This window comes from Acanthochromis polyacanthus, chromosome 22 (assembly GCF_021347895.1).
Source record: "Acanthochromis polyacanthus isolate Apoly-LR-REF ecotype Palm Island chromosome 22, KAUST_Apoly_ChrSc, whole genome shotgun sequence".
Classification (NCBI taxonomy): domain Eukaryota; kingdom Metazoa; phylum Chordata; class Actinopteri; family Pomacentridae; genus Acanthochromis; species Acanthochromis polyacanthus.
This window is the reverse complement of record NC_067134.1, coordinates 3,373,730-3,399,402: the sequence shown is the minus strand read 5'-3', so window position 1 is coordinate 3,399,402 and position 25,673 is coordinate 3,373,730. Positions and strand designations below refer to the sequence as shown.

The 25,673-nt window shown below is 42.7% G+C and overlaps 4 protein-coding genes and 2 non-coding genes across 9 annotated transcripts in view; 4 read left to right on the top strand and 2 right to left on the bottom strand.

Annotated features, from left to right (window-relative positions):
* The window catches only part of LOC127531994 (zinc finger protein OZF-like), a 289,632-nt gene that overhangs the window by 143,119 nt on the left and 120,840 nt on the right, over nt 1-25,673 (bottom strand). The gene's annotated exons all lie outside the window — the stretch shown is intronic.
* LOC127531964 (zinc finger protein 665-like) overlaps nt 1-25,673 on the top strand; it is a 266,519-nt gene that overhangs the window by 163,959 nt on the left and 76,887 nt on the right. The gene's annotated exons all lie outside the window — the stretch shown is intronic.
* Nucleotides 1-25,673, top strand: part of LOC127531989 (zinc finger protein OZF-like) — a 121,897-nt gene that overhangs the window by 20,714 nt on the left and 75,510 nt on the right. The gene's annotated exons all lie outside the window — the stretch shown is intronic.
* The window catches only part of LOC127531889 (oocyte zinc finger protein XlCOF6-like), a 35,480-nt gene continuing 14,840 nt past the window's right edge, over nt 5,034-25,673 (top strand). The window contains exons 1-2 of the mRNA XM_051942191.1: nt 5,034-5,340; nt 6,600-6,720. Coding sequence (XP_051798151.1) covers nt 5,034-5,340; nt 6,600-6,720 — 428 coding nt within the window. The remainder of the gene's footprint in view (nt 5,341-6,599; nt 6,721-25,673) is intronic.
* trnae-uuc (transfer RNA glutamic acid (anticodon UUC)) lies at nt 16,389-16,460 on the bottom strand. Its single transcript has one exon. It is a non-coding gene; the product is annotated as a tRNA-Glu (tRNA).
* Nucleotides 17,264-17,345, top strand: trnas-aga (transfer RNA serine (anticodon AGA)). The gene has a single exon. It is a non-coding gene; the product is annotated as a tRNA-Ser (tRNA).

Genomic DNA, 25,673 nt, shown 5'->3' with positions numbered 1-25,673 from the left:
CCGGGGTGGCCTTGATGAGACACAAAGCTAGTGTGAGGTGGCTATGGCACAGCGGAGTTTAATGCCATGTACGCAGCCGACCACAGTTCAAACCCAGTACTTTGCTGCATGTGACATCCCCTCTTTCTCCCATGATTTCCTGTCTCATAAGTGTTGAATAAAGGTGTCTATTCTGGTTTATTTTTAAATTCCATTTCCCATTATTACATGGGCGTAACCACCATCTCAGAAGTGAGGGGGACAAATTTTTCAGAGCGATTTATCATTCTCTTACATTTAATTGCACCGTCCTTAGTGGCTAAAGAACCACATAATCCCTAACAGCCACAGTACAATACCAGGGGACCAACTAGGCTAAAGTATAAAACTTTAAACTATAAAATCTAAAGTTTTAGTGGCCAAACTCTAGTTGAGTTGACAACAGTGTCCCTTGAACATCTACTGGACGAGTAGCCAAAGGAGCCAAACACTGAACATGAAATGATCAGTACTGCCTGGTTTCTCCCTGCAATAGATATCTTATTTTCAGGAAGTTATAATCTCTCCTTACCTGTAAAGACCCTACATCCTTGTCCCTGCTGCTGGCCTCTGATCCATCTCCTCCCTGACTCTGCTCTTTCTGTTATGGCAATAAACATAAAAAATGTGGTAAGAAAAATTCTGAAATAGCTTTAGGAAGAGTAAAAATTGCAGTAGAATTTAACCTCAAAATCACTTTAACCCATATATACAGCCATGGCCATAAGTTTGGACACAGCGTGACTTACTATGTCTGTTTTGATGTCTATTACAGAACATAACTAATATTTTCTGACAGCACCAGTTTAATTAGTCAACAAATCAACAAGGGATATAATATTATCAATAAATTCCAACAATTGGAACAACTTTGTTCCCAAAACATAATATTAGAAGAAAATAACAAAAAAAATGCAGTACTTTCACAACCAAATTTGGTAAGAATAACAAAATGACACCAAACTCTTTTGATGTTTTTTTTAAAATATGAAACTTAATATAGTTCTCAGGAGTTGTGTACTGTATTGTAAGTGACAATTTTGTGGTATTTTCTAAGATTCACAAGCGTCATGGTACTTGTGTCCAAACTTATGGCCATGGCTGTACATACTTTTTTCTCAGCCATGTATATATATTTTTTCACCTCTGCAGACCCTGTGTAACAGAGATAAAAAAGTGTATTGAATTTTTCCAGAAATGATCTTTTGTTAATGCCTTGTCCTTTGGAGCCACCTACTGGTCGTAATGTGAAATTGCATGCAGGGGTCCTTCAGGCACGGTTTAGCCCTCCCCAGCAAAGCAGTGCTATATGTTGGTGGAGGTAGGTTGTATTGAGCCTTCTCTTAACTTGACTTTGATTTTAAAATTATTTCTACCATAAGATAACTATGTTTCTAGGCTCATACACGTTTATTAGGACATTTATAACTTGTCCTGTAAATATCCTACTTGTAGTCCTGTAAATCAGTATTCTATTAGTGATTTTAGCGTTCGCTAGCATGCTAGGCCAACGGAAGCTAACGTCGCCGATCCATGGACATTTTCAGTAATTGTTTTATCTTTTGTTTGCCCTGAACAGATTCTGTGCATGCAGTCGACTGACACACTGAGATGTGTGTGTTTATGTGCTTTGCCAGGTAGACTCCATTGTGAATTAAATATCAAAATGTCCTTCTTTTACACTGTTAAGTTGGTTTATTTGGTTGCTGTTGATAACTGCCTGTGGCACGAGACTTCTAATTTGTATAAGCCACTTGTTCATTATTAAGATAATTCTGCTCCAATGTTAAAAATATAAATACTGGAAAAGAAAAGAAAAAAAAAACTACCACTATACGATCAAACGTAATGTGAAAATGTAACAAGAAAAGCAGTGCTATATGTTGGTGGAGATTCTGTGCATGCAGTCGACTGACACACTGAGATGTGTGTGTTTATGTGCTTTGCCAGAATGCCAGTAAAAGACATCTGAGAGCAGTCCTGAGTCTGTCGTCAATCAACGCACATGAGGGCAGTTACACTGGTGCCGTGACGCCGTGGTCCCTGGTCCGCTTGATGCAGATCACCCGTGGTTGCCCCGTGATCTACGCCTGTCAAGTCGCCTCTTCACGTCGTTAAGTGTCCTTGGGTTTTGGTCATACAGTTCTCGGACTGTGGGAGATTATTGGTTTTAAGACTGCTTTTCATTGAGTTTTACCCACCTGATTTGCATAGACTGTGTTTTGTTTTAAAATGGCGGGGACTTTTCCAGGTACCAACGCTACAGCCTGTCACTCCTCTTTTGGGAGAGGTAGAGGTGTAATGGGGGTTGCCTTTCGGCCCAGTCATGCTGTTGGGGGGGATTTGGGTGCTTCGCCCGTGTTACCTGCAGTTAATAGGCCACAGGGATTGGTTCAGGATTCAGCTGAGATACCTGTTAGACAGTTGTCGTTTGTGGGCCCAATTCACTCAACTCCCAGTGCTGGTAATGATTTACACCAGTTGAGTGACGTGATCTGTCAGTTAGGCTCACAGATTGGGGAGTCCATCGCTACAAAACTCCTATCTTCCGGTGTTATTGGCACAAATGAGACTAACTTTAGTGGTATTCAGAAACAAGAACTGTCATGTGTCAATAATGCTACTACTTATGAGAATCCAAGAGTTAATGTCATTGTGAAATCAGAAACAGAACCTGTTATTTTCAGAGGTGACAATACTGACAAATACACTGTCACTGAGTGGGTTGAGATGATGAAAAGTTACCTTAAGAGACATGATGATGATGTTGCTATGCAGACTGAAGAAGTTATGGGAAAGTTAATGGGGAAGGCCAGAGACGTTGTTAAAATTGGTCTGAGAAGCAACCCCGCCCTGCGCACTGCATGTTCCCCTGACATCATTTATAACATGCTCATACAGTACTTTAGTAGCACATCTTCATGCCTGCCCCTACAGGACTTTTACTCAACGCTGCCATTCCAGAGAGAGAATGCTGTTGACTACTGGATCCGCCTGAATAAAGCTGCAGACATGGCTGAGGAAGGTCTGAAACGTCAGGGGAGATACGTCGAAGATATTGGAGGAGAGATCGCTAAGATGTTCGTAAAGCACTGTCCAGATACCGAACTTGCCTCAGTATTCAAGTACAAACGGATTCATGAGTGGACCTCAAAAGACATTCAAGAGAGACTGGATGAGCACCAAAGGGAGCATGTGTCCAGTGTTAAAGCTTTAACTCCAAAGCAATATGCTGCCCCTCTGCTATGCTATGAGACACGTGTAAAATCCCAAGTCTCTAATAATGTGCCTGTTTCTAATGACTCCTCGCTACCCCAGACTGTGCAGCCCGTTGCTGAGACTTCGAATATCCCCTGTGCTCCTGTGGTGGTCCAGAGCCAACAAGTGTCTGTCTCTCCAACTACTCCTGCTCCGCGTCCACGTCTCCCTGCCGTGCAGCCTGTAGAGCAGCAAAGTCAGTCCCAACAAGTACAGCGCCAGTTCCAACCTTCTGATGTCATTCCACAAAGTCACCGGCCACTCAGTCAGCCACAAGACGGTGCCATGCTCGGTGAGATGATGTCTATGCTCAGAGAGCTCCTCGATAAGGTTCAAATGTGTGGACAGCTGTCTGCACGCCGAGGGCATGCGCGAGGCCGAGCCAGGTCGGTCATGATGAACTGCCGCATATGCAATGATAGCAGACACTCAACCGAAGCTCACTGCCGCTCAGACCGTCTTTACTTCACATGCTTCAGCCCAGACCATGTAAGCCGCTCCTGTCCTAACAAAACTGCCCCAGCTGACAACATGCAGGGAAACTAAGCGACCTATGTTTGGAGGGAGGCTACATGGGTCACGATGACGACTCCCACTCGTTTGATGCTGCTGAGCTGTACCAAAATATGCAAAAACTGAATGAGTCTAACAATGTTATTATCCAGGGCACACAAAAAGTCGGAAAAAGTGACAGTCTTTTCTATACTCCTGTCAAAGTTGAAGATAAAATAACTCTGGGTGCGATGTTGGACAGTGGTTCGATGGCTTGCTCACTAAGTGAAGTGGCGCTGCAGTCTCTGATCAATGCTGGTGTTGAAATCAGTCATCAAAATCCTACTGACATCGTGTTTGTGGGATGTGGTGGTGTCAGAGTGAAGCCATTGTCGATAGTGGATCTAAGGATGGAGATCTACGGTTGCAGGCTGTCAGTACCCACATTTGTTGTCAAAAACCAGCAGGATGATTTGCTTGTGGGCTCCAACGTTATCAGACATCTGCTACACCAGTTTAAAACTGACTCCTCCTACTGGAAAGCCGTGTCCACTTCAAATAATGGTGACCCTGAACTTGAATATTTTCTCTCCCTGCTTGCTGGTCTGCACCGCTGGTCTGGTGAAGATGTCCCGGATAAAGTTGGCACTGTGAGATGTAACAGAGCAGTCACTCTTGAGCCTGGCACTGAATATCTCGTATGGGGCAGACTTCCCAAAGAAACTAAAGTGGCACCCGGTAGCACAGTTATGTCAGAGCCGACGACATCACGTTCTGCTCCAAGAGGGATCCTAGTGGCAAGAGCCGTGACACCACTATGGGGTGACAGGTGGGTCCCTTTAAAGATACTGAACGCTACTGAAAAGCCTGTCACCATCCGCAGAAACGCCAAGCTGGCCGACGTTTACACCTGTCTCGCACTGGAGGATTTGGACGTGCGGGATGTCAAGTGTACATATCAGGCCACCTCTGCCATTCCCTCAAATTCTGTGATTGAAGATGCTGAGGATGTACAGGAGAGACTGATGCGTGCTGGTCTGTGTGATCTTGACTTGCAGTCCTGTGATGTGTCGGATCTCTGGCGGAAGAAGTTGGCAGACTTGGTGATCAGCTATGAGGACGTGTTCTCCCGCCACCACCTGGACTGTGGTGAGGCCAAGGGATTTGTGCACAGAATCCATCTAACTGATGACAAGCCATTCCGGCTGCCATATCGCCGTGTGCCCCCTGCTGAGTATCGGAAGCTTCGCCAAGTGCTAAACGAGATGGAGGAGAAGGATATAATCCGCAAATCTACCAGCGAGTTCGCCTCACCTCTGGTTCTCGTTTGGAAGAAGAATGGTGATTTGCGGGTATGCACTGATTTTCGATGGCTCAACAGGCGAACCTTGAAGGATGCTCATCCCTTGCCCCACCAAGCCGACTGTTTAGCTGCTCTGGGTGGTAATGCATTCTTCAGTACAGTGGATCTCACGTCCGGCTTCTACAACATGCCGCTGCACGAAGATGACCGCAAATACTCAGCCTTCATGACACCCATGGGGTTGTACGAGTACAACAGGCTTCCCCAGGGTCTGTGCAACAGCCCGGCCAGCTTCATGAGAATGATGACATCTATATTTGGTGACCAGAATTTTCTCAGCCTACTGTGTTACCTTGATGATTTGCTGGTTTTCGGCCCATCCGAACAAGTGGCCCTCGAGAGATTGGAAATGGTGTTCAGTCGCCTCCGGTTCCACAACCTGAAACTGGCCCCAAAGAAATGCTGGTTGCTGAGGAAATCTGTGAAGTTTCTAGGGCACTTAATTGACAGATCCGGTGTGTCCACAGACCCTGCAAAGGTCGAGTTTGTCAGCGATATGTCCACTGCAGATCTTATGGGGCCCGATGGTGCTACTCCGTCCCAGTCCCTCATTCGTTCGTTCTTGGGCATGGTCAATTACTACCAACATTTCATCCCGAACTATTCCTCCACTGCCAGACCACTCTTTGATCTTCTGTCTGGCGCGAAACAGAAGCGCAATTCCAAGCTGCTCACCAAACGCAAACTCCAGCTACGCAAGTTGACTCCAGCTGACTGGACAAAGGAACAAGAAAGTGCTTTTGAGAATCTTAAGGCTGCTCTGGTTGACTCAGTGGTCCTCGCTCACCCAGATTTTGACCGTCCATTTGTTCTGTCTACTGATGCTTCGCTGGATGGTTTGGGCGCTGTCCTCTCGCAAGTCCAAGAGGGGACTGTGTGGCTCGTCCAGTGGCGTTTGCCAGCAAGTCGCTCACACGTGCCCAGAAAAAGTATCCAGCTCACCGCCTCGAATTTCTGGCACTCAAGTGGTCCGTATGCGACAAGTTTTGCCACTGGCTGAAAGGACATACCTTTACGGTCTGGACGGACAACAATCCGCTCACGCATGTCCTGACGAAGCCACGTCTTGACGCCTGTGAACAGCGATGGGTGGCTAAGCTGGCTTCCTACACCTTTGATATTAAATACATCGCTGGTTCAAAGAATGTAGTAGCTGATGCTCTGAGCCGCAAGCCATTCATCAAGTCCACGGTGGGGAAAAGATTGCTGCGGACGCCGTACAACCAGCTGCTCGGTGAGGCTTTGCCTGTCTCTTCTGGCTCAGTCCAAGATGCCTTCAGACAATCAAATGCCAAAGATGGTTGCATTACTGTGACAGGTTGTCAGTCCTTCACAAGAGACGATGTCTCTGCTGTATTTGAGACGCACAGTGCATGGGAGTCCACTGCGAGAATAAGAGCCGTGAACGACCTCAAACATTTCCCTCAGTTAATTCCTCCTTCTGAACCTGACCAGCCTGTGTTCTCAGAGAATGAGTTGCGTGAGAAGCAGCGCAGTGATCCTGTCCTGTCTCGTGTGTTGTTCTATGTGGACAGGGGTCGTCGCCCGTCCAGGAGGGAGAAACCCAATGAGCCTGTTATGGTCATGAGGTATCTCAAGCATTGGGAGAAGTTTATGTCATCTGGTGGAATCCTCTACAGAGTATCTAAGGATCAGGCTACTCGCAAGAAACGCCACCAGTTTGTAGTTCCCGACTCTCTCAAAGCGGATGTTCTCAAAGGCATCCACGACAGTGCGGGTCACCAAGGTCAGTTCAGGAGCCTGGCCATCGCTCGTCAAAGGTTCTTCTGGCCGCACATTGATCGTGATGTCAAAGATTATGTTCGTCAGTGTCCGAGGTGTGTCATCGGCAAGTCTCCCGATCCAGAAGGTCGAGCGCCTCTTGAGAGTATAAGCACATCTGCACCACTCGAAATTGTGTGCATTGACTTTTGGACGGCCGAGGATTCCAACAACAGGTCGGTTGATGTGCTGGTTGTTACCGACCATTTCACGCGGCTCGCCCAGGCCTTCCCATGTCGTGATCAATCTGCTAAGCAAGTGGCGAGACAGCTTTGGGACAAGTTTTTCTGTATCTATGGGTTTCCTGAAAGAATCCATTCGGATCAAGGTCCCTCGTTTGAGAGTCAGCTCTTAAGCGAACTGTTGAAGGTGGCTGGTGTACGAAAGTCTCACACAACCCCGTACCACCCAATGGGTAACGGCGGCGTGGAGCGCTTCAATAGGACGCTTGGCAATATGATAAGAGCTCTCCCACCTGATACTAAACAGAACTGGCCGAAACAGCTCCAAACACTGACGTTCATGTACAACTGCACAGTGCACGAAACTACGGGTTATGCCCCTTTCTATTTGATGTACGGTAGAGTGCCACGCCTTCCCGTTGACGTACTATTCAAGAACATTCTCAAGGATCCAGAGTTGAGTGGCTATGACAATTATGTGCTCTCCCTCACGAAAGACCTTCAAGAAGCCATGGCCATTGCACAAAGTCATGCTGACAAAGAACAAGATCGCCAGGCTGGCCTCTACAACCGTCACACTAAAGGAAAGTCTATCTGTGTTGGAGATCGAGTCCTTGTCTCCAACAAGCGTGAGAGAGGTAAACGTAAAACTGCTGACCGCTGGGAGTCTACTGTTTACACCGTTGTGGCTGTGAATCCTACGACTCACACATATCGGATACAAAATCCCACTACCGGTCAGGAGCGAGTGGTACATCGTAACCTCTTGATGCTGGTGAACTTTCTGCCCGTCGACATGTCCGCACAGTCTGACCACGCGTCTGTCCTCTCGACTGAACAATCTGTTGATGTTTATCCAAATGCTTTGGATTCAGATGTTGCAGGGGATTCAAGAATGAGAACCCAAGAGTGGGTCAGCTGTTTGACCTATGCCTCGAGTGATGAGGCCCCAGTGAATAACTCTGTCGTGCCAGTCACTGATGTGGCGGATGGAGAATCGCTTGTGTCACCAAGTGAGATGGACTGTGACCATATGTCCGCACATGCCCCCTTACCTGACACACAGAGTGTGCACTCGGAGGTCTCACACATCACTCGGTTTGGAATGGACTCGGATGCTAACACTATTCATGCAGTTAGAACCCGAGTGGGTAGGATTGTCAAGCCTGTCAATAGGCTTATTCAGGTGATGAACAACATAGCTGTTGTTGATGATGCTTCTCAGCTGTTTGATAAGGTTTCTAGATCAGTTCTCCATGTGTTTCGTTAGATGTAATTTTGTGATATGATCTTTTCCGCCCTGGCCTTATTGTTTTGGTTTAGCGAGTGGACATCACTTTAGCTGATATAGGTTCAGGTTTGGGGACCCTTTTGTTTAGGACGTGGTTTGGGTGGGATGTAGGCTGCATCCCGCTTCCAGGAGCTGGTTGGGAGTAAGGCGCCATTTCCTTGCCGCTTCATCCTTTCTGGGATACTTTCAAGTTGGACTTATGTTATACCAGGTCCGGTCTCTTAGAATTTTCTGACGGTGATGGCTTATGTTTTGATCATTTTGGCCAAAATTCAGCGGGGGTGAGTGTAACAGAGATAAAAAAGTGTATTGAATTTTTCCAGAAATGATCTTTTGTTAATGCCTTGTCCTTTGGAGCCACCTACTGGTCGTAATGTGAAATTGCATGCAGGGGTCCTTCAGGCACGGTTTAGCCCTCCCCAGCAAAGCAGTGCTATATGTTGGTGGAGGTAGGTTGTATTGAGCCTTCTCTTAACTTGACTTTGATTTTAAAATTATTTCTACCATAAGATAACTATGTTTCTAGGCTCATACACGTTTATTAGGACATTTATAACTTGTCCTGTAAATATCCTACTTGTAGTCCTGTAAATCAGTATTCTATTAGTGATTTTAGCGTTCGCTAGCATGCTAGGCCAACGGAAGCTAACGTCGCCGATCCATGGACATTTTCAGTAATTGTTTTATCTTTTGTTTGCCCTGAACAGATTCTGTGCATGCAGTCGACTGACACACTGAGATGTGTGTGTTTATGTGCTTTGCCAGGTAGACTCCATTGTGAATTAAATATCAAAATGTCCTTCTTTTACACTGTTAAGTTGGTTTATTTGGTTGCTGTTGATAACTGCCTGTGGCACGAGACTTCTAATTTGTATAAGCCACTTGTTCATTATTAAGATAATTCTGCTCCAATGTTAAAAATATAAATACTGGAAAAGAAAAGAAAAAAAAAACTACCACTATACGATCAAACGTAATGTGAAAATGTAACAAGAAAAGCAGTGCTATATGTTGGTGGAGATTCTGTGCATGCAGTCGACTGACACACTGAGATGTGTGTGTTTATGTGCTTTGCCAGAATGCCAGTAAAAGACATCTGAGAGCAGTCCTGAGTCTGTCGTCAATCAACGCACATGAGGGCAGTTACACCTGCATGGTCAACATTACTGCTGGCCGCCGCCTTTGGTCCATCTCCTGCCTGACTCTGCTCTTTGTTATGGAAATAATCATTAACAAATCTGAAAATCAAAATTCTGAGATAGAATTTGAAAGAGAAGCAGTAAAAATAGTTGTAAATTTATACCATAGATAGCCTATTCTTTTTCTCCTCCCTGACTCTCCTCTTTTGGGACCAAAAGACTTAAATACATGGAGAGCAATTGTGAGCACATCTTCTGCCCAGAAATGAAAGAGGACTGGGTTTATTCCAAGAATAAACTAATTAGCAGTAATGTAACAGAGGCAACAACATTTAAATTATTGTCAACTCGCTTAACATATTGATATATTGCCACGTTTTACCTTGTCATCATTTAGCTAACAAGTCTAACATTGTTTGCATCCAACAAGATCACACAACTTACACGGTTTGTTTGGAAAGAGCTGTGTAAAGTTTTTTGCTTCTTGCTAGCTCTGGCTGGTTTGCTAAACATTACTCCAGACGCACGTTCAGCACTGCTCAGCACAGCAGCACGTCTCCTGTGGAACACCTGCGTTAGCATGCGCTCATGGTGCATTCAAAGACGGCTCGGGAAAACACGTTACTGGATGCTAATAACGGGTTTTGCTGTTGTAACGGCTGAAAAAAGTGCGGGGGACAGAGAGGACAGATGTGGAAAGTGCGGGGGACATGTCCCACGCTACCCCGCGTCCGTTACGCCCATGTGACCAACTACCTATCAGATCTGGGGTGGCCGCAGGGGTGGCCAATGAGATTTCAGGGGTGGCCCAGGCCACCCCAGGCCACCCCCTAAAATCGCCATTGTTGGGAGCAGCAGCAAAGTGTCGGGCCATCAGGTTTGGCTCTGCACAGATACTGGATTTGTTTTTTTATGCTCGGTTTTGTGACAACCCCTGATCATTCTCACACGTCAGCATGTTGCTTTGTGCGTTCTCGCTCGGCATTCTCAGAGTTTGCAGAGCAGGACAGTCAGTTTTTGTATAGTTGGACATTTGTTTTCATCAGCCTGCTATTACAGAGGGACTGTTCTTAGGTATTTCAGAATTTAGCTGGAGTAGTGAATCTATTTACAAATGCAATGCAGATGAGCAGCTCTTTTTTACTTTTTGGACATTTAGAAAGACAAATACTTGTTGCAAGCGCCTAGTAGGATTCACGATTTACACGCTGATTCTGAAAAATAATACTTATGTGTTGTTTTTGGTGTGAGTATCGTCCCAGTTGAAGCAGCTGCCTGGTCAAACAAACCTATTTACAATTGTACAAATTCCTCTGGTTTCAACAGATGGCTATGAGCAAACAAAATATGTTCTTTGTTCACACATGCCTCATCCTAAAAAAAAAAACATGATGGAAATCTGATCTTTACACATACAAGCCATTGGTGTGTGTGTGTGTGTGTGTGCGCGCGCGCATGCATGTGTATGTGCTTCAGTCTTTGTTTACCTTCTTTGCTTTCAGAGTGCTTAATGCACACACATACAGCTGCCACATTCATTCTTATACAACAGGGGAAAATAAAGCACTTGTTGGATGTGGGACAGTTAAAAATAGTTTTTTGTAAATAGTAGCCTACTCTATTTTTTAAAGAGCATCATTAACATCTTTTATTCGTATTTGTCCCCACAAAATTTCACTTAATGCACTGTGTGAGATTTTTTTTCTCAAGCGACCAAACAAGGCTACTAATTTCATCAGTTTTGTTTTAGGTTCATTTGTAGTTTCTTAATTGTGTCCGTCCTTTTCGTCACTGCTGAGGATTCACAACACCGATGGAGTCAATCAGTGGCAGACCCAGGAAATGTTCTTGTTCTCATTTTGATATGCTGTGGTGTTTCTCAGGAATGGAGAGGAGAAGAGAGAGAAGATAAGATTGAAGTTGTGCTTTTCACTGTTAGCATTTCTAACAAAAGCAGTGACTTCAGTTTTTTTAACCTTGTGTCATCCTGCGGGTCAAATTGGCCCGATTTAAAGTTTGGAAATGTGGGGAAAAAATATATTTTCATCGTGAAACTTCTGGTGTCCACATGTTCAACATTTTTGGGAAATTTTTGAGCATTTTTTGGTGGAATAAAAGAAATGTTAAAACAAATGTTTTTAAAGAACATTCACGAAAAAAATCAACCAAAATCCAGCGAATTTCACTGGATTTTAGTTGATTTTTTTGGTGAATGCTCTTAAAGAAAATATTAGAAGTTTTACTGATATACAGGTAATCACTTTAGATAATTTTTGGATTTTTTGGAAGATTTTTAATATTTTTTTAGAAATATTTACAAGAATTTTCTTGCCGAATTTGGAGGACTTTTTAAATGAAACTTTTAAGGGGAACTTTTAAGGAATTATTGGAATTTTCTTCCTGAATATTTTTGCAAATTTTCAGAAATTTGTGAAATTTTTTTGCAGAATTTTTTTCAGACATTTGATGCCCGTAAATGAAGACAACAGGAGGGTTAATGTAAAGATGATTAAATGTTGCCTCCCTGTTGATGCTCTTTGTTTCTCTTTAAATGAAGCTCTCTTACTGCCACCATAATGTCCACCCAACCCCATGATCCAGGTCATCCCCTGTCCATATTTGCTGTTTGTTTGACCCCATAAGGCAAAGAACCCTGGCTGATCCTTCATCTGAGGACAAAGCTTATGTTTGCAGTGACATCATAAATGCCTGTGCAGAGAAAACAATGGCTGATGAATTTAGCAGGGAGTCGAGCACAGTGGACAGCAGAGAGACACGGAGACGTGGCCTGAAACTTCCACTGTCATGGAACGTTTTCAGACGAGGACCCACACCTTGGCCAAACATGCAGAGTGCTTCCCAAAAACAGGGCTTAGCTGGAGATCAGATTGCTGTGCTTGTTGCAGAGACAGTGGAAGGGGAGGGAGGGAAGCATGGCTGGGATCATCAGGTTATAACACTAAATGTTTCTATGAAGCTCTGTGACTGCTGCAGACAGTCAGAGACGGGGCTCTGCTCCTTGTTTTTATAGGCTGCCTGGAATGTGTTGAGGACTGTGGACATCTGCTTTATCAGCATCTGTGCATCCACCCCCAGCTATGAATCTGCTGCTGGTCTGATAATGTATCATACTGTTACTGATATCTGTAAATACAGACTGTGTGAATGACAGCTTTGCAGTTCTTTGCACCATTTAATTAATGGGCTGCATTTGGCATTAAATAATTTACATCTCAACCTGCAACACAGGAAGCAGCCTGGGAGAAATGCCTGCTTTTGAATGCATGTTTTCTTTTCTTTTTTTTGCTGTTGTTGTTTCAGTTGCACTACCCACAGATTATAGGCTGCTGTTTCAGTCTGGCTCTCCTGGAGCTTTTTGGTGTGAAAATTCCTCAGAGTCCTTCTCAGGTCGTTTCAGATGCATCCCACCCATGCAGTCACACTGACTCGTGGATTACCATTTTCTTTGTGAGGCTAATTGCATTATTGTGGCTTTTTAAAAATCCAGTAGGTGGTGTGTGAGCCGGTGAATGAATGTACAATCACTTATGGATGAGATTTATTTCTTCACATGTAAATGAAATGCTTCGTTTTCACCGTCTGCTGTGAAGTTTCCACAGTCTGGATGGGACACTTTAAATCATTTCACGGTGAGAATTGATTAGGTGTGGATTTTTATTAGCATTTGTAATAAATGTAATCTCAGTATTATCCTGCAGTGGCCTCGGGTTATTTCCTGATATCGCAACGTCATGCCAGAAATTCATGAATTGGTGACTGATGTGCCATTTCTCAAAAGCTGAGTGACAAAGATAATGCTGCAAAGTCCCTTCTTGCTGATGTCATCTTTGAAATAGACCAGGCCCATGTAACCTAACACCTTGGTGGGAATGCACTCAGTCAAGCCGATTGTTTCTGCTCACAAACAGTTTCTTGTGTGAGATAAGTATGTCCTGGCTGCAGAGAGAACAACAAGGCCTTAAAAGCATGGATGAGACATCGACTGTCAACGCCTCGGTTTGTCAGATTCTTAACCAGATTCGTGCTCAAGCAGCGCCAAAGTTGACGAGAATGAACATTGTAAACAGCAGTGTGTACGTGTGGTGGCTCTCCGGTAAGATATGGTTTCTGATATCACATCATCCCAGACTAATATTCAGACTATTAGTCAGGATGTGATGAGCTGAGCTGGTGCCTGCTGTGATTCATGTAGCAGCTTCTGAATAGGCAGCATAAATGTTATGGCACAGAGGATGTGAGTCAGGACAGAGAGAATCCAGTTCACTGGGCCATTACTGCAGCTGAAAGGAAGAGGAGGAAGTTGGTTTGAAGATTTGTCACCATAAGATCTCTCTGTTTTAGAAAGGGGGTGGGTTCCTCTCAGGAATGTGAAAAGACCTGGGTGTTGGGAAGGTTTTTCCCCTATAAATAAGACTAACTAGTCACAAGATTCAGTGTTTGAGGGACAGCTAGTTCTATAGTATGGACGCACAGAAGGCACAATGTTAATGTTCTGTTTGGATCACTTCATGTATTTCATTAAGGTGATAGTTTTAAAAGTTCAATTAAAAAACTTTAAAATCTGTATGTTTTTTAAAGTAAAATAACAGCAAATATCTGTAATTTTTTAGTTTGAAATAAAAGTGCATTTTTACATTCACACATTATATAATAATAAATTATTATTTGTATAAAATATCATTTTTTGTGTGTTTCTCTTTACAATCAACATGTAAATTAATACTTTTTTCTAGGATTTTACGGGAAATTATTGGTAGTTTAACAAAAAAAGTGAAGTTATGTAAAACAGTTTTAGAATATGTAGAATGTTTTTATTTTACAATTTAAAAATTGTGTAAGATAATAAAATCTTACATTTTTAGGATTTGGATATCTTTAAAATGTTGTTTTGTAGTTTTTGTGTGTTTTGTTGATTTCAATCATTTAATTCAGTAGGTACTATTTTACAGCCAAATGTTATAAAAGGACAAATCACAATTTTAAAAAAAAACAGACTTTTGATGTGGACATTTTGCGCAGCCTGTTTTTCACAGTTAATATGTGAATTTTAAAAATAAATCAGGGATTTTTCCTAGTTATTATTTGTAATTCTGTAAAATGATTAACTATTGCAGTTTTTTAAAAAGTTTTTTAAAATGTTTTTTTTTCAGTATATGGAATACTGGCTAATATGAAAACCAAAAATAGTTCAAAAACTTCCAGTCTTCACCATAGTTATTATTGAAAACCAGCATTATGAACTAAAGTGGTTGTTCAGTGGCTAAATCTGCATCATGCATGTGCTGAGCCACAGGTTTGTGCAGAGCAACAGGTCAATCAGAAAGCGACCCTCTTCTCTTTGTTGTCCCTCATCCTCCCAACATGCTCTGGTTGGTTCCTTATTTCACTTCAAATCTTTTGACTGCATCTAAAGTTCTGCTTAAAGCTCATTTGGGGCAGTTGTCCTATACTCAGGCACTCATCAGCGGTGCTGGGAGGTGATACATCCATCTGCGCCTGTGACGGCCGCTAATCCTCGACAACTGTGCCCCTCTGGCACCGTATCCGTTGCACTGCTGCTTGTGTGATACAATAGGCTCCCATCCTTTGTCCTTGAAATTGTTTGAATTAGCACAACGGCGGGGGCTGGGGTTGCAAACATCAGAGTTACTCAAAAGGATTGACAAAATCACATGAGCATGATAGCTTGGAGGTGGTAGACGTGTTTGACAGATAATCAGCAGTAAAATCGATACAAGTGACAGATATAGAATCAGTGCAGCCCTTTGAATGAGTCTAACTTTGGACCTCTGCTAGTGTGCTGTGCAGCACAGTGGGCAATGTTTGATCAGTGGTTTATGTCAGAACTGATCCCCTGTAGAAGATGGACTGATAGTGTGTTTTTAAGGGATCACTTCTATTAAAATCTGGCCTAAGTTGCCTTATACCTTTATACCTTATTTACCTTTATGAAACATGTTTGCACTTTTATTCAAATCAAAATCAAATTAAATCAAGCTTTATTGTCATTTAGCTGTAAATACAGCAGAAGTGCACACAAGATGAGCGAATGTTTCTTCAGGATCCAGTTTGAAACAATTAAACTTTACAGTAGAGGAAAAAAACTTCACTTCATTTTAGTTCATGTTTTTCTACTTCATTTATCTTTAACATGCTCATTTTTCCCAGACAGAGCTATACAATGCAGTACTACACTATAAACATTTACAAAATGAACATTTAGTGAAAGCTTTGTGTTGGTGCACAATGTTGTATTATATTACACCACTAACATATCATTCTGGGACATTAATGTTCATGCTTTTAATCTTGTTACTGCTTTAGAACTGCTAACTGCCTGATTTACTCTAAAGAAGCTTGTGTCTACATTTATTCACTTAATTTAAAGTCATTTTTTCTCTTCCATTTATCTAGTGAATCCTTTTTAATAAGTCCTTAAAATGTGTTGTACTGTTTATGATTGATTTCTTTCTTTTATTTCAACTTTTTTTAAAAATAGATTTATAAACCTATTGTATTTTGACTGATGCACAACAACACAACAAGCCCTCAAAACAAATTTTTCACTTCCAGCACTCATTGCAAAACTCTCAAACCTGTTGTGCTTGTTGATCCATGATCCACTGAACAAATGCTCAGTAGGTGTGTGTGGCTGCATGTATGAGTGTGTGAGCTTAGATAAGCCACATGCAATCACTCATCCCACCACCAAACTTGCAACATGTTCTAGTTGGACCTCCCAGCAGCCGCTGACACTACTCACATTCTGTGACAAAGTGTTTAGTTGTGTCAGTTTAACCATCACAAACACTAAGCACACAACATTTCATGACCAGCACACATGCGATGGCTGGGAATCAAACCCGGGTCAACTGCTTGAAAGGCAGCTATGCTCACCACTATACCACCATCGCTATGAAATGGACTGTTTTTGTGTGCTCTCAGGAGTTCAAATGGATAAGAGAAGTAGGTGCAGAGAAAAGGGAGGAAATGAACATCAGCCAGAAGCCCTGATCTCTGTCACGACACACAACATCTTAGTATTTTCTACAGCAAAACAACCTGATGAAAATGAAACTAAATCTTGAATCATTCTTGAAACAACTTTCACAAAATGGGAAAGTGATATTGATGAGCCTATTGATTCCACATTCCCATGGTCTGCAGTCTTTTTTTATAACTTTCTTTTCAGACTTTGGCTAGAGTCATTTTGTTGTTTATAGCCTGTTATATATTTTGAACTGCTGGTATTGATTTCAGATTGTCCTTTGGTGCACTGGAATTATATGGGGCAAACTAACTTTATTTTGTTCTGTTGTTGTGTTATAACTTAGTACTGTGTTTGATGATCTCTGTCAGATGAGAAGATGAGGTGGAGGACAGTGGAGGAAGTTCCATGGTGTAATGGTCATCACTCTGGGCTCTGGATCCTGGTGTCCCTGGACTTAATGGAGATGATAGGGGATGAAAAGTTGTGTGCATTTTTCTGACCACCAAGCCTGTCCTCCAGTACCCACCAACTTTAACCTCCACCAACAGGTGAGCAGAGACTCTGCTGACCTCAGGAGAGCTGCACGGAGCAACAGGAAGAGACGGAGCTCCAATATTTAAGTGATTAGATAAATGCGTAAAGCAAGGGTGGGAACACGACAGATGATTGTATGTGAAGCCAAATTTTGCGCTTTCATCACACAGAACAGAAAGCAGTAGCACAGGAGTTGTCATGGCGGAGTGGTTAAGGCGATGGACTAGAAATCCATTGGGGTCTCCCCGCACAGGTTCAAATCCTGCTGACAACGTTCGACTCTTTTCCGCAGTGGCGATCTATGAAATAAGAAGAGATGATGTTTAACTGATGATCTCATAATAAGCGTGTGAGAAAGTCCTGATTTGAATATCATGTCATTTCTGCACAGGCACTCCCCTTTGATATAGAGGATGTGAGTGATAGTTTCAATTGTCATATGTTTCCTTCTACAGTGCATGTATGAGGCCCCAGCTTCAGACTCTGACATCTCCATCAGTGTACTTCTTCAAGAATTTAAACCCACCAGGACTATCCAGATTACATTTAACTCTGTAAATAAACATTTTTCAGCCTGTTCAATGTTATAAATGTTCTGTTTGGCCGTTAAAGGAGGTTTCCTCACATTTTGGTGTATTTTAACCCTTTCATGGTCTAAATTCTTTGAACAGATCTTGTGCTGTAATCAATGTCTAACTGAGTTTTTATTTTCATTGCAGTGGTTGATTTTTCCTGAACAAGATCAATGATTTTTTAATACGTCTTTCTCCAGTTTTATTTGCTCTACCTGTGGGTTTCAACTATTATAACTTTTTTCATTTAATAAATGACTAATAACACACTTTGATCTTCATGTTTGTTTGCTTATTTGTTGAAAAGTGGGATTTAATTTTCCATGTTGGATAATCACAGCTTTTTTAAAATTTGGACAATGTTTATCCTCTTCCATGGCAAAAATGAATTGTTAAAATTAAAACAGAAAAAAGATCTTTTGTAAAGCAGTAAAACTAATGTTTTTATTTTTGTTCTGATCTTTTTCTCGCCATTTTCAATTACATTCAATTAAAATATGCCCTGAAAGCAAATAAAGAACTACAAAGACTGGAACAAAAAAATACATATTTTTTGTCGTGAAGACTCAGAAACAAAACTTCAAAATAATATTTTGTGTTTTAATTTATATCTGTTCTTATTATTACAGTCAGTGACTGAGTAAAACATGAACAATCTAAAGTTATAACTTGAACTTCTTTCAAACTGATTTTTCTCTGAACAATAAAAATAAAGTATGAGGTCAAAGTGTGACGGTTAGATCAACATAAACTACTAATATCCTGTTGAAGCGCTATAAAAGCGTCAGAGCAGCAGATTGTAAAGTCTGGTCCAGATAAGGAGCTCTACAGTGAGGCTGACCGTCCATCATAGCTGTCTAACCTGGACCTCACATCTCTGAAATCGTTGGAGCTCATTTTTAATCAGCTTCATCTGGATAAACTGACCACAGATTGGACGTTTTTACAACCACTTTCTCACCTCAAATCATCTGAAAACTACATTTTGTGTCACAATAACAGCAGTATTCCCAAAATACTTGTGTTTCCTCTGAAAGTTTCCTCCTCGGTCTTTGCTGCTGGTCTAAATGCATTCTGGGTTATTTGGTTCCAAATCCTCACTTGTCTGGTCTGATGATCCTCCATAATGTGGGCGGAGCCAGAACACATCCAGGTATTTCATTGGTTCTGGATCAGATGCTGCTTTGAACTGGATCAGTACTTGGTCTCTGACTGATGATGTTTTATAAGAACACCAGAACTTAAAGGGGAACTTCTGTTTTTTTTTTCAACCTGAGGTCTGTTTTCATTTGTCATTTCATACATGTGAGTGATGGAGAAATGAATTTTCGACACAGCTCCAGTATTTAGCCAGGCAAGCAGCTTCCCAGCTCAGCTAGCGAAAAGTATGGGGCGTTTTCACGAGAAAATGTGCGATTTCACGAGAAATCGCACGATAGCTCGCGTGATTTCGGAACGAGATTTGCTTTCTAGCATCCAGAGCTTTGGATACAGACCACAACAAATAGCAATCGCCAAGTAATGTGGAGGATTTCGTTCACTTCTCATCTGTTTTGTGTTGTAGATACCAGCGGTATTTTCTCTTAAACTTTTTTGGAATTAAATATAATCTAGATGGAAGATTTTCTGTGGAATTTAAGTGTTTTCTCAGTAGCATGACTGTTAGGAACCATTTTAGCTCCTGTTAGCACCTTTATTTATCCCATTGTGTGGTTTCCAGACTTTATGCTAAGCTAACTGGCTGCTGGCTGTAGATATGTGCTGTCAGTCTCATCTGTGAAACATTAGCATTACATTTTTTTTAAAGATTGCTTAAGCACGGTTTTGAAAACAGGGCTCAGAATTTCAGATCACTACACACAATTAACACAACCAAACACACAATATGCACAACACCTCAGGTCCTGTGCCAAATGAAACATACCATTCAAACAAAACCTTCTTATGTTACTACATGAAACACACACATTTCATGAGGATTAATTCTGTCTGAACCAGATACACACTGCTGTGTTTAACTTCAAACACTTTTAGCAGTTCTACCTCTCAGTGGTTAGATTACTGTCAGTGAAGTACACAGAGAAAGTACAAATACACAACATGGTAAATTCACCAAATACAACACAAGATCAGTGAAAAAGTCTCCTGTGACGATTAATGGCTGCTGGTTAGAGCTTTCATGTTTTCCTGAAGCAGAAGTTTAATTCAGTGTCACTCAAAGCCTGCTGAACCAGTCACATCATGATCTCTCCTGGCTTCGTTTCATGCAAATGATAATTCAGTTCTTTTTTAAGGCCACTAATTATCCAAAATTTGCATCCCCAGCACATGAACACGGCAGCTCTTGTAGGTCAGTTGGTGTGCAGGTTAACAGCTTGGATCCAATTTTAGCAGACTTGAGCAGAAAAGGGGGGTGCGCACAGGTGGGCTAGTCTGGTCCAAAAAGTCCCGGGCCGAATTTGACACCCAACCTGGCCCTGTGACTCATCCTTTTTTGCATTAAATAAATGAAAGTAACGAAGTAACTTGTACTCAAATTACATTTTAAATGAAGTAATTTTGAACTTTTACTCAAGTACATTTTTAGATGGGTACTTTTACTTTTACTCTGAGTAGAATTTAAACAAAGTAAAGATACTTTTACTCAATTACATTTTTTCAGTACTTTTTCCACCTCTGAACATAACTGCACAAGGGTTTTCTAATAATTAATGAGCCTTTCAACACCATTAGCTAACACAATGTAGCATTAGAACACAGGAGTGATGGTTGCTGGAAATGTTCCTCTGTACCCCTATGGAGATATTCCATTAAAAATCAGCCGTTTCCAGCTACAATAGTCATTTACCACATTAACAAGGTCGAGACTGGATTTATCATTTATTTAATGCTATCTTCATTGAAAAAACTGATTTCAAGAAAAAGAAAAAAACATTTCTAAATGACCACAAACTTTTGAACAGTAGTGCATATTTAGATAATGTCATATTTTTAATTAGACATGTAAGATGAAATGATATTTATGATGGCTCGTGTCCTTGTTCCTCTTTTAGCACACATCACACAGTATTACAATAATTAAGAACGTTCAATCATCAAATACAATCATTTTCATAACAAGCTGCTGTGGAGGCAAAACCTTTTTGTTCTTTGCAATAAATCTTTTGTTCTTTTATTCAGAGCTCTGAAGGTACAGGTGACAGAGTGCAAAGCAGTCTATGTGTCAAGTCAAACTGGAAGGAGCTTGTCGTGTACAGCGATGATACATGAAGGAAGAGACGTCTTAACTTCTTAACAGTGCTTTTTACTGGGCAGCATTTGCGGTACGTTACAGGCGAGCCAACAACAGACACAGTTCTGTTTACGTAAGTGCGTGATGACGCAGACACTACAGTGGCCTGTAGGCTCATATCATGACATCTCCCCTTCTTAGTAGATTATTTTATCATAACAAACAATTTTCTCTTTTCTGTTATTTCTTTTATAATATAACTGCGTTCAGAATACTTGTACAACAGTACTAACATATATTGCACACGCTAGGATTAAAGTTACCTCAGTGCTACAATGAGAACATACATTTTCAAAGCAATGTAAACAAAAGAACTGTATCTTTTTTTTTTTCTTTCCTGTCCAACAGTAACCCTTTTTTTTTTCTTAACATTCTCACTCTTTATACCTCTGGGGAACTCTTATGGCTCGACCCCTAGAGGTCACTCGCACAGCGTTATGAGGTGTTAAGTGCTGTGGCTGTCTAACAGTCTCATTGGATTGTCCTGTATCCAGTTTTTGTTCAGCAGGGACAGCTTTGAGAGGGCTACTGGGCTGTTTTACTGGGGAGCCCTCCAGTGGTAGTATCTGTGGCACATCTGGATCAGGAATGAGTTGGAGATGTCTCCTGTTCCTGCGTGATACCGCCCCATTGTCCATCTTCACCAAATATGAGCGCGGTTCATCACATTTGCTGAGAACTTTGGCAGAAGTTTTCCACACTTTTTCTCCGTCCAACTTTACTCTGACGTCCTGTCCTGGAAGTAACTCGGGAAGTGGTCGAGCGGAGTGATGGCGGTCATGGAAAAACTTGTAAGATGATTTGGTTTGAGCATCCTTTAGCAGAATGCTTTGTTTATTTGCAGGCTCAAACTGCATTTTGTTGTCTAGCATTGGCAGTGTGGTTCTAATGTGTCTCCCTGTCATTATCTTTGCTGGGCTCTCACCAGTTGCAGTATTCGGAGTAGCTCTGTAACACATTAGTGCTAGATGAGGGTCTGGTTGTTTCAGGATATGTTTTGCTGTTTGGACGGCACGCTCTGCAGCCCCGTTTGCTTGTGGAAAGTGCGGGCTGGAAGTTACGTGTGAGAATCCATACTCCGCACAAAACTGCTTGAACTCGTCTGAAGTGAATTGTGTGCCGTTATCGGTAACTAACTCCAGAGGTATTCCCCATCTCACAAACAAACTTTTTAGTCTGCCGATGACCTGTCTACTTGAAATGCTTGACAGGTGACCAATCTCAATGTCTCTGGAATAGTAGTCAGTCACAATCAGATAGTTTTGTTTCTCAAACTCGCATAGGTCGGCCGCAATGCGCTGCCAGGGTCCTTCTGGCAGGGGAGTAGTGAGAAGAGGCTCGTGTCTTAGTGAAGGTTTATTTTCGATACAGAATCTGCATGTAGAAACAAGCTGAGTAATATCCATGCTGATGCGTGGCCACCACACTGACATCCTTGCTCGGGCGCGACACTTCGTTAGTCCTTGGTGTCCCTCATGGATGCGTTTTAGAACATCTTGCCTGAGAGCTGCAGGAATGACCAGTCTGTCCTGATACAGTACTAGTCCGTCTGCCTCTGAAAGCTGTGAGCGTGCTGAATAATAGCCATGAAGAGAAGGATGCAGTGACCGTTTGGGTGGCCAGCCTTTTTGTATTAGGCTGATGACTTTTGCCAACTCTTCGTCCTGTAGTGTGGCTGCTTTAATTTCTCTAAGTTTTTGAGATGACACTGGTGCGTTCGTTACAACAGACTGCAAGTAAACTTGTACCTCGTCATCAGTACTGCTGTCGCTGGTGTTGCTCAGTGGGTTTCTGGAGAGAGCGTCCGCCACAGTTAGTTGCTTCCCCGGGACGTGCTCTGCAATCACCTGAAATCTCAAAAGCCGCATTAGAAGTCTTTGGCACCTGGGAGGAGCTCTGTCTAAATCGTACGTGTTTATCAAAGGGACCAGTGGTTTGTGATCTGTTTGTAATCGGAAACTGTCCATGCCCTGTACATACCGTGCAAATCTCTCACAGGCCCATACTCCTGCCAAACACTCTTTCTCAATTTGTGAGTATCTTTTCTCAGAGTCTGTTAGAGTGCGGGAACAGAAAGCTACTGGCTTTAACTTGCCCTCGTGTACCTGTAGCAGAGTGGCTCCCAAACCATAGCTGCTGGCATCCGCACTAATGATAGTCTCTCTTTTTGGATCGTAATACATAAGCGCTGGCGCTGATACAAGCATCTCCTTCACTTCTTTGAACGCTTGCTCTTGTGCGTAGTTCCAAGTCCACTTGCTCTCCTTCCTGAGCAGGTCTGTGATTGGATGGAGCTTGGTTGAGAGATCTGGGAGAAACCGTCCCACGTAATTGATGAGGCCTAGGACCTGCCTGAGCTCTTCCACGTTTGTTGGGCTTGGCATTTCGGTTATGGCCTTGACTTTGTCGGGGTCTGGTTTCATTCCCTCAGCGCTGATAATGTGTCCAAAGTACTGTATTTCTGATCGTGCAAAATGACACTTCTGCTTGTTGAGTTTTAGTCCGCTTTCTTTGATAGTTCTCAAAACTCTGCTCAGACGCTTATCGTGTTCTTCTTTTGTCATGCCATATACCAGTACGTCGTCCATCACGACTACTACACCATCGTGACCCCTCAGCAGCTCAGACATTTGTCTTTGGAAAATTTCAGGGGCGGACGTAATCCCAAAAGGTAAACGCTTGAAGCAGAATCGCCCCATAGGTGTGATGAAAGTAGTTAGTTTTCTGCTGCTTTCTTCCAACGGGATCTGCCAGAATCCACAGGATGCATCCAATGTGGAGAACACTTTTGCTCCCGCTAGTTTTGGGGCTATGTCCTCCAGCGTCGGCAGCATGTACCTTTCACGTCTGACTGCATTATTTAGACGCTTGAGGTCAACACACACCCGAACTCTTTCTCTGTTTTTCTTTTCAACCGGTACCATTGGGGCACACCAATCAGTGGGCTCTGTGACCTCTTCGATTATCCCCAGTGTTAACATACGTTTTATTTCAGCCTCAACTTTTGGCAAAAGGGGAAAAGGCACTCTTCGCGGTGTGGTTAAGGAGTAGGGCTCTGCATTGGCTTTAAGTTCAATCTTGACCGGATCACATTTGAGAAGGCCAATGTCCCCGAAAACATCCTCCAACAGTTCTGTGTTTATGCCATCAACTCGTTTTACTAGACCCATTCTCTTGGCTACACTCCCACCAAGCAGGTTATGTGCATAAGGGCCAGTAATAACAGTTATCCAAAACTTGTACTTTTGTCCTTTGTAGTAGCTTGTGGCCAGGAATTTGCCTGTGCATTGTACCTTTCCTCCTGGGCTTGTGACGTGCAGTGACTTATGCTGAGCGACCAGACGGGGGCAGTGTTGTAGCTTCTTAACTTCACCCTGTGTCATGACTGTAATGTCGGCTCCTGTATCTATTTTGAACTCGACCATGTTGCCATTCACAGGTAAGTTCACCAACCATTCCTCGTCTGTACCTTGTTGCTCAATAACAGTGTCTTTGTTCACTGCTCCAATGAAAAACTGATCATCAGTGTCCAGCTCACAGGGAACAGCAGTTACTTCCTTGAGAGTCTTTGAAAAACAAGCTACCTCAAAATGTCCGATTTTGTTGCATTTCCTGCACTTTTTGTTTCTTGCTGGGCAGGGCTGAGTTTTTCCGTGTTGTCTTTTACAGCGGGTGCAGCTTGTAGAACTCGGCTCGCAGTCCTCAGCTCTCCCTCGCTGGCTGTGCGCAGTCCATTTCTTATCATAGGACCTTCTCCTGCCTTGTTTCATTGCATCTAGTGTGCAGTCTGCGCGCATAGTGGTGTTCTGTTGCTTTATCTGTTCGCTTTGTCTTGCTATTTGAATAGCTTTCTCGAGTGTGAGGTTAGTTTCAAGCTGTAGTTTCTGAGACACATCGCTGTCTGATATGCCTATCACAATTCTGTCTCTGATTTGTTCGTCTTTCATGGCTCCAAACTCGCAGTATTGGGCTAGTTCGTACAAACTCCTCACAAACGCCTCCACAGATTCACCAGGCTTCTGTACTCGCTTGTAAAAGCATGCGCGGTCATGAATAACGTTGCGCTTCGGCACAAAGTGATCGCTGAACTTTTGAATGACTTTACTGTAGTCCAACTTTGAACGTGTTCTCTCCGTACCTTCTTCTTCCTCGTCTGCTTCTGAATCTTCGCTGTCACTAAACATGAACGAATCATATATGGCTTCTGCCTCTCTTCCCATGGCGTAGAGAAGTGTGTTTACTTGAACCTCGCCGCTGTCTTTATTAAGCTTCGAGGCTATTCTGTAGCGGTCGAAGCGGCGGCGCCATATTGTCCATTCGGCCGGCTTCGAAAAATCAAACTGCTCTGGCGGTCCGAACTTTGCCATTGCTCCGTTATGCAGGCGTCCTGTCGGCCACTTCTGACACCATGTCGTGTACAGCGATGATACATGAAGGAAGAGACGTCTTAACTTCTTAACAGTGCTTTTTACTGGGCAGCATTTGCGGTACGTTACAGGCGAGCCAACAACAGACACAGTTCTGTTTACGTAAGTGCGTGATGACGCAGACACTACAGTGGCCTGTAGGCTCATATCATGACAGAGCTGAAAACTCAAAGGAGAAGCATTTACGCACAGGTTCTACACTCAGCTGGGGCGGAAACAATCTGCGGCTGCAGGTTTGCCACCGGCGGCAAAAAAAGGGGACACACGCAGCACTGAGGAGGAACTGAGAATGAATGACCGTGTTCAAACAA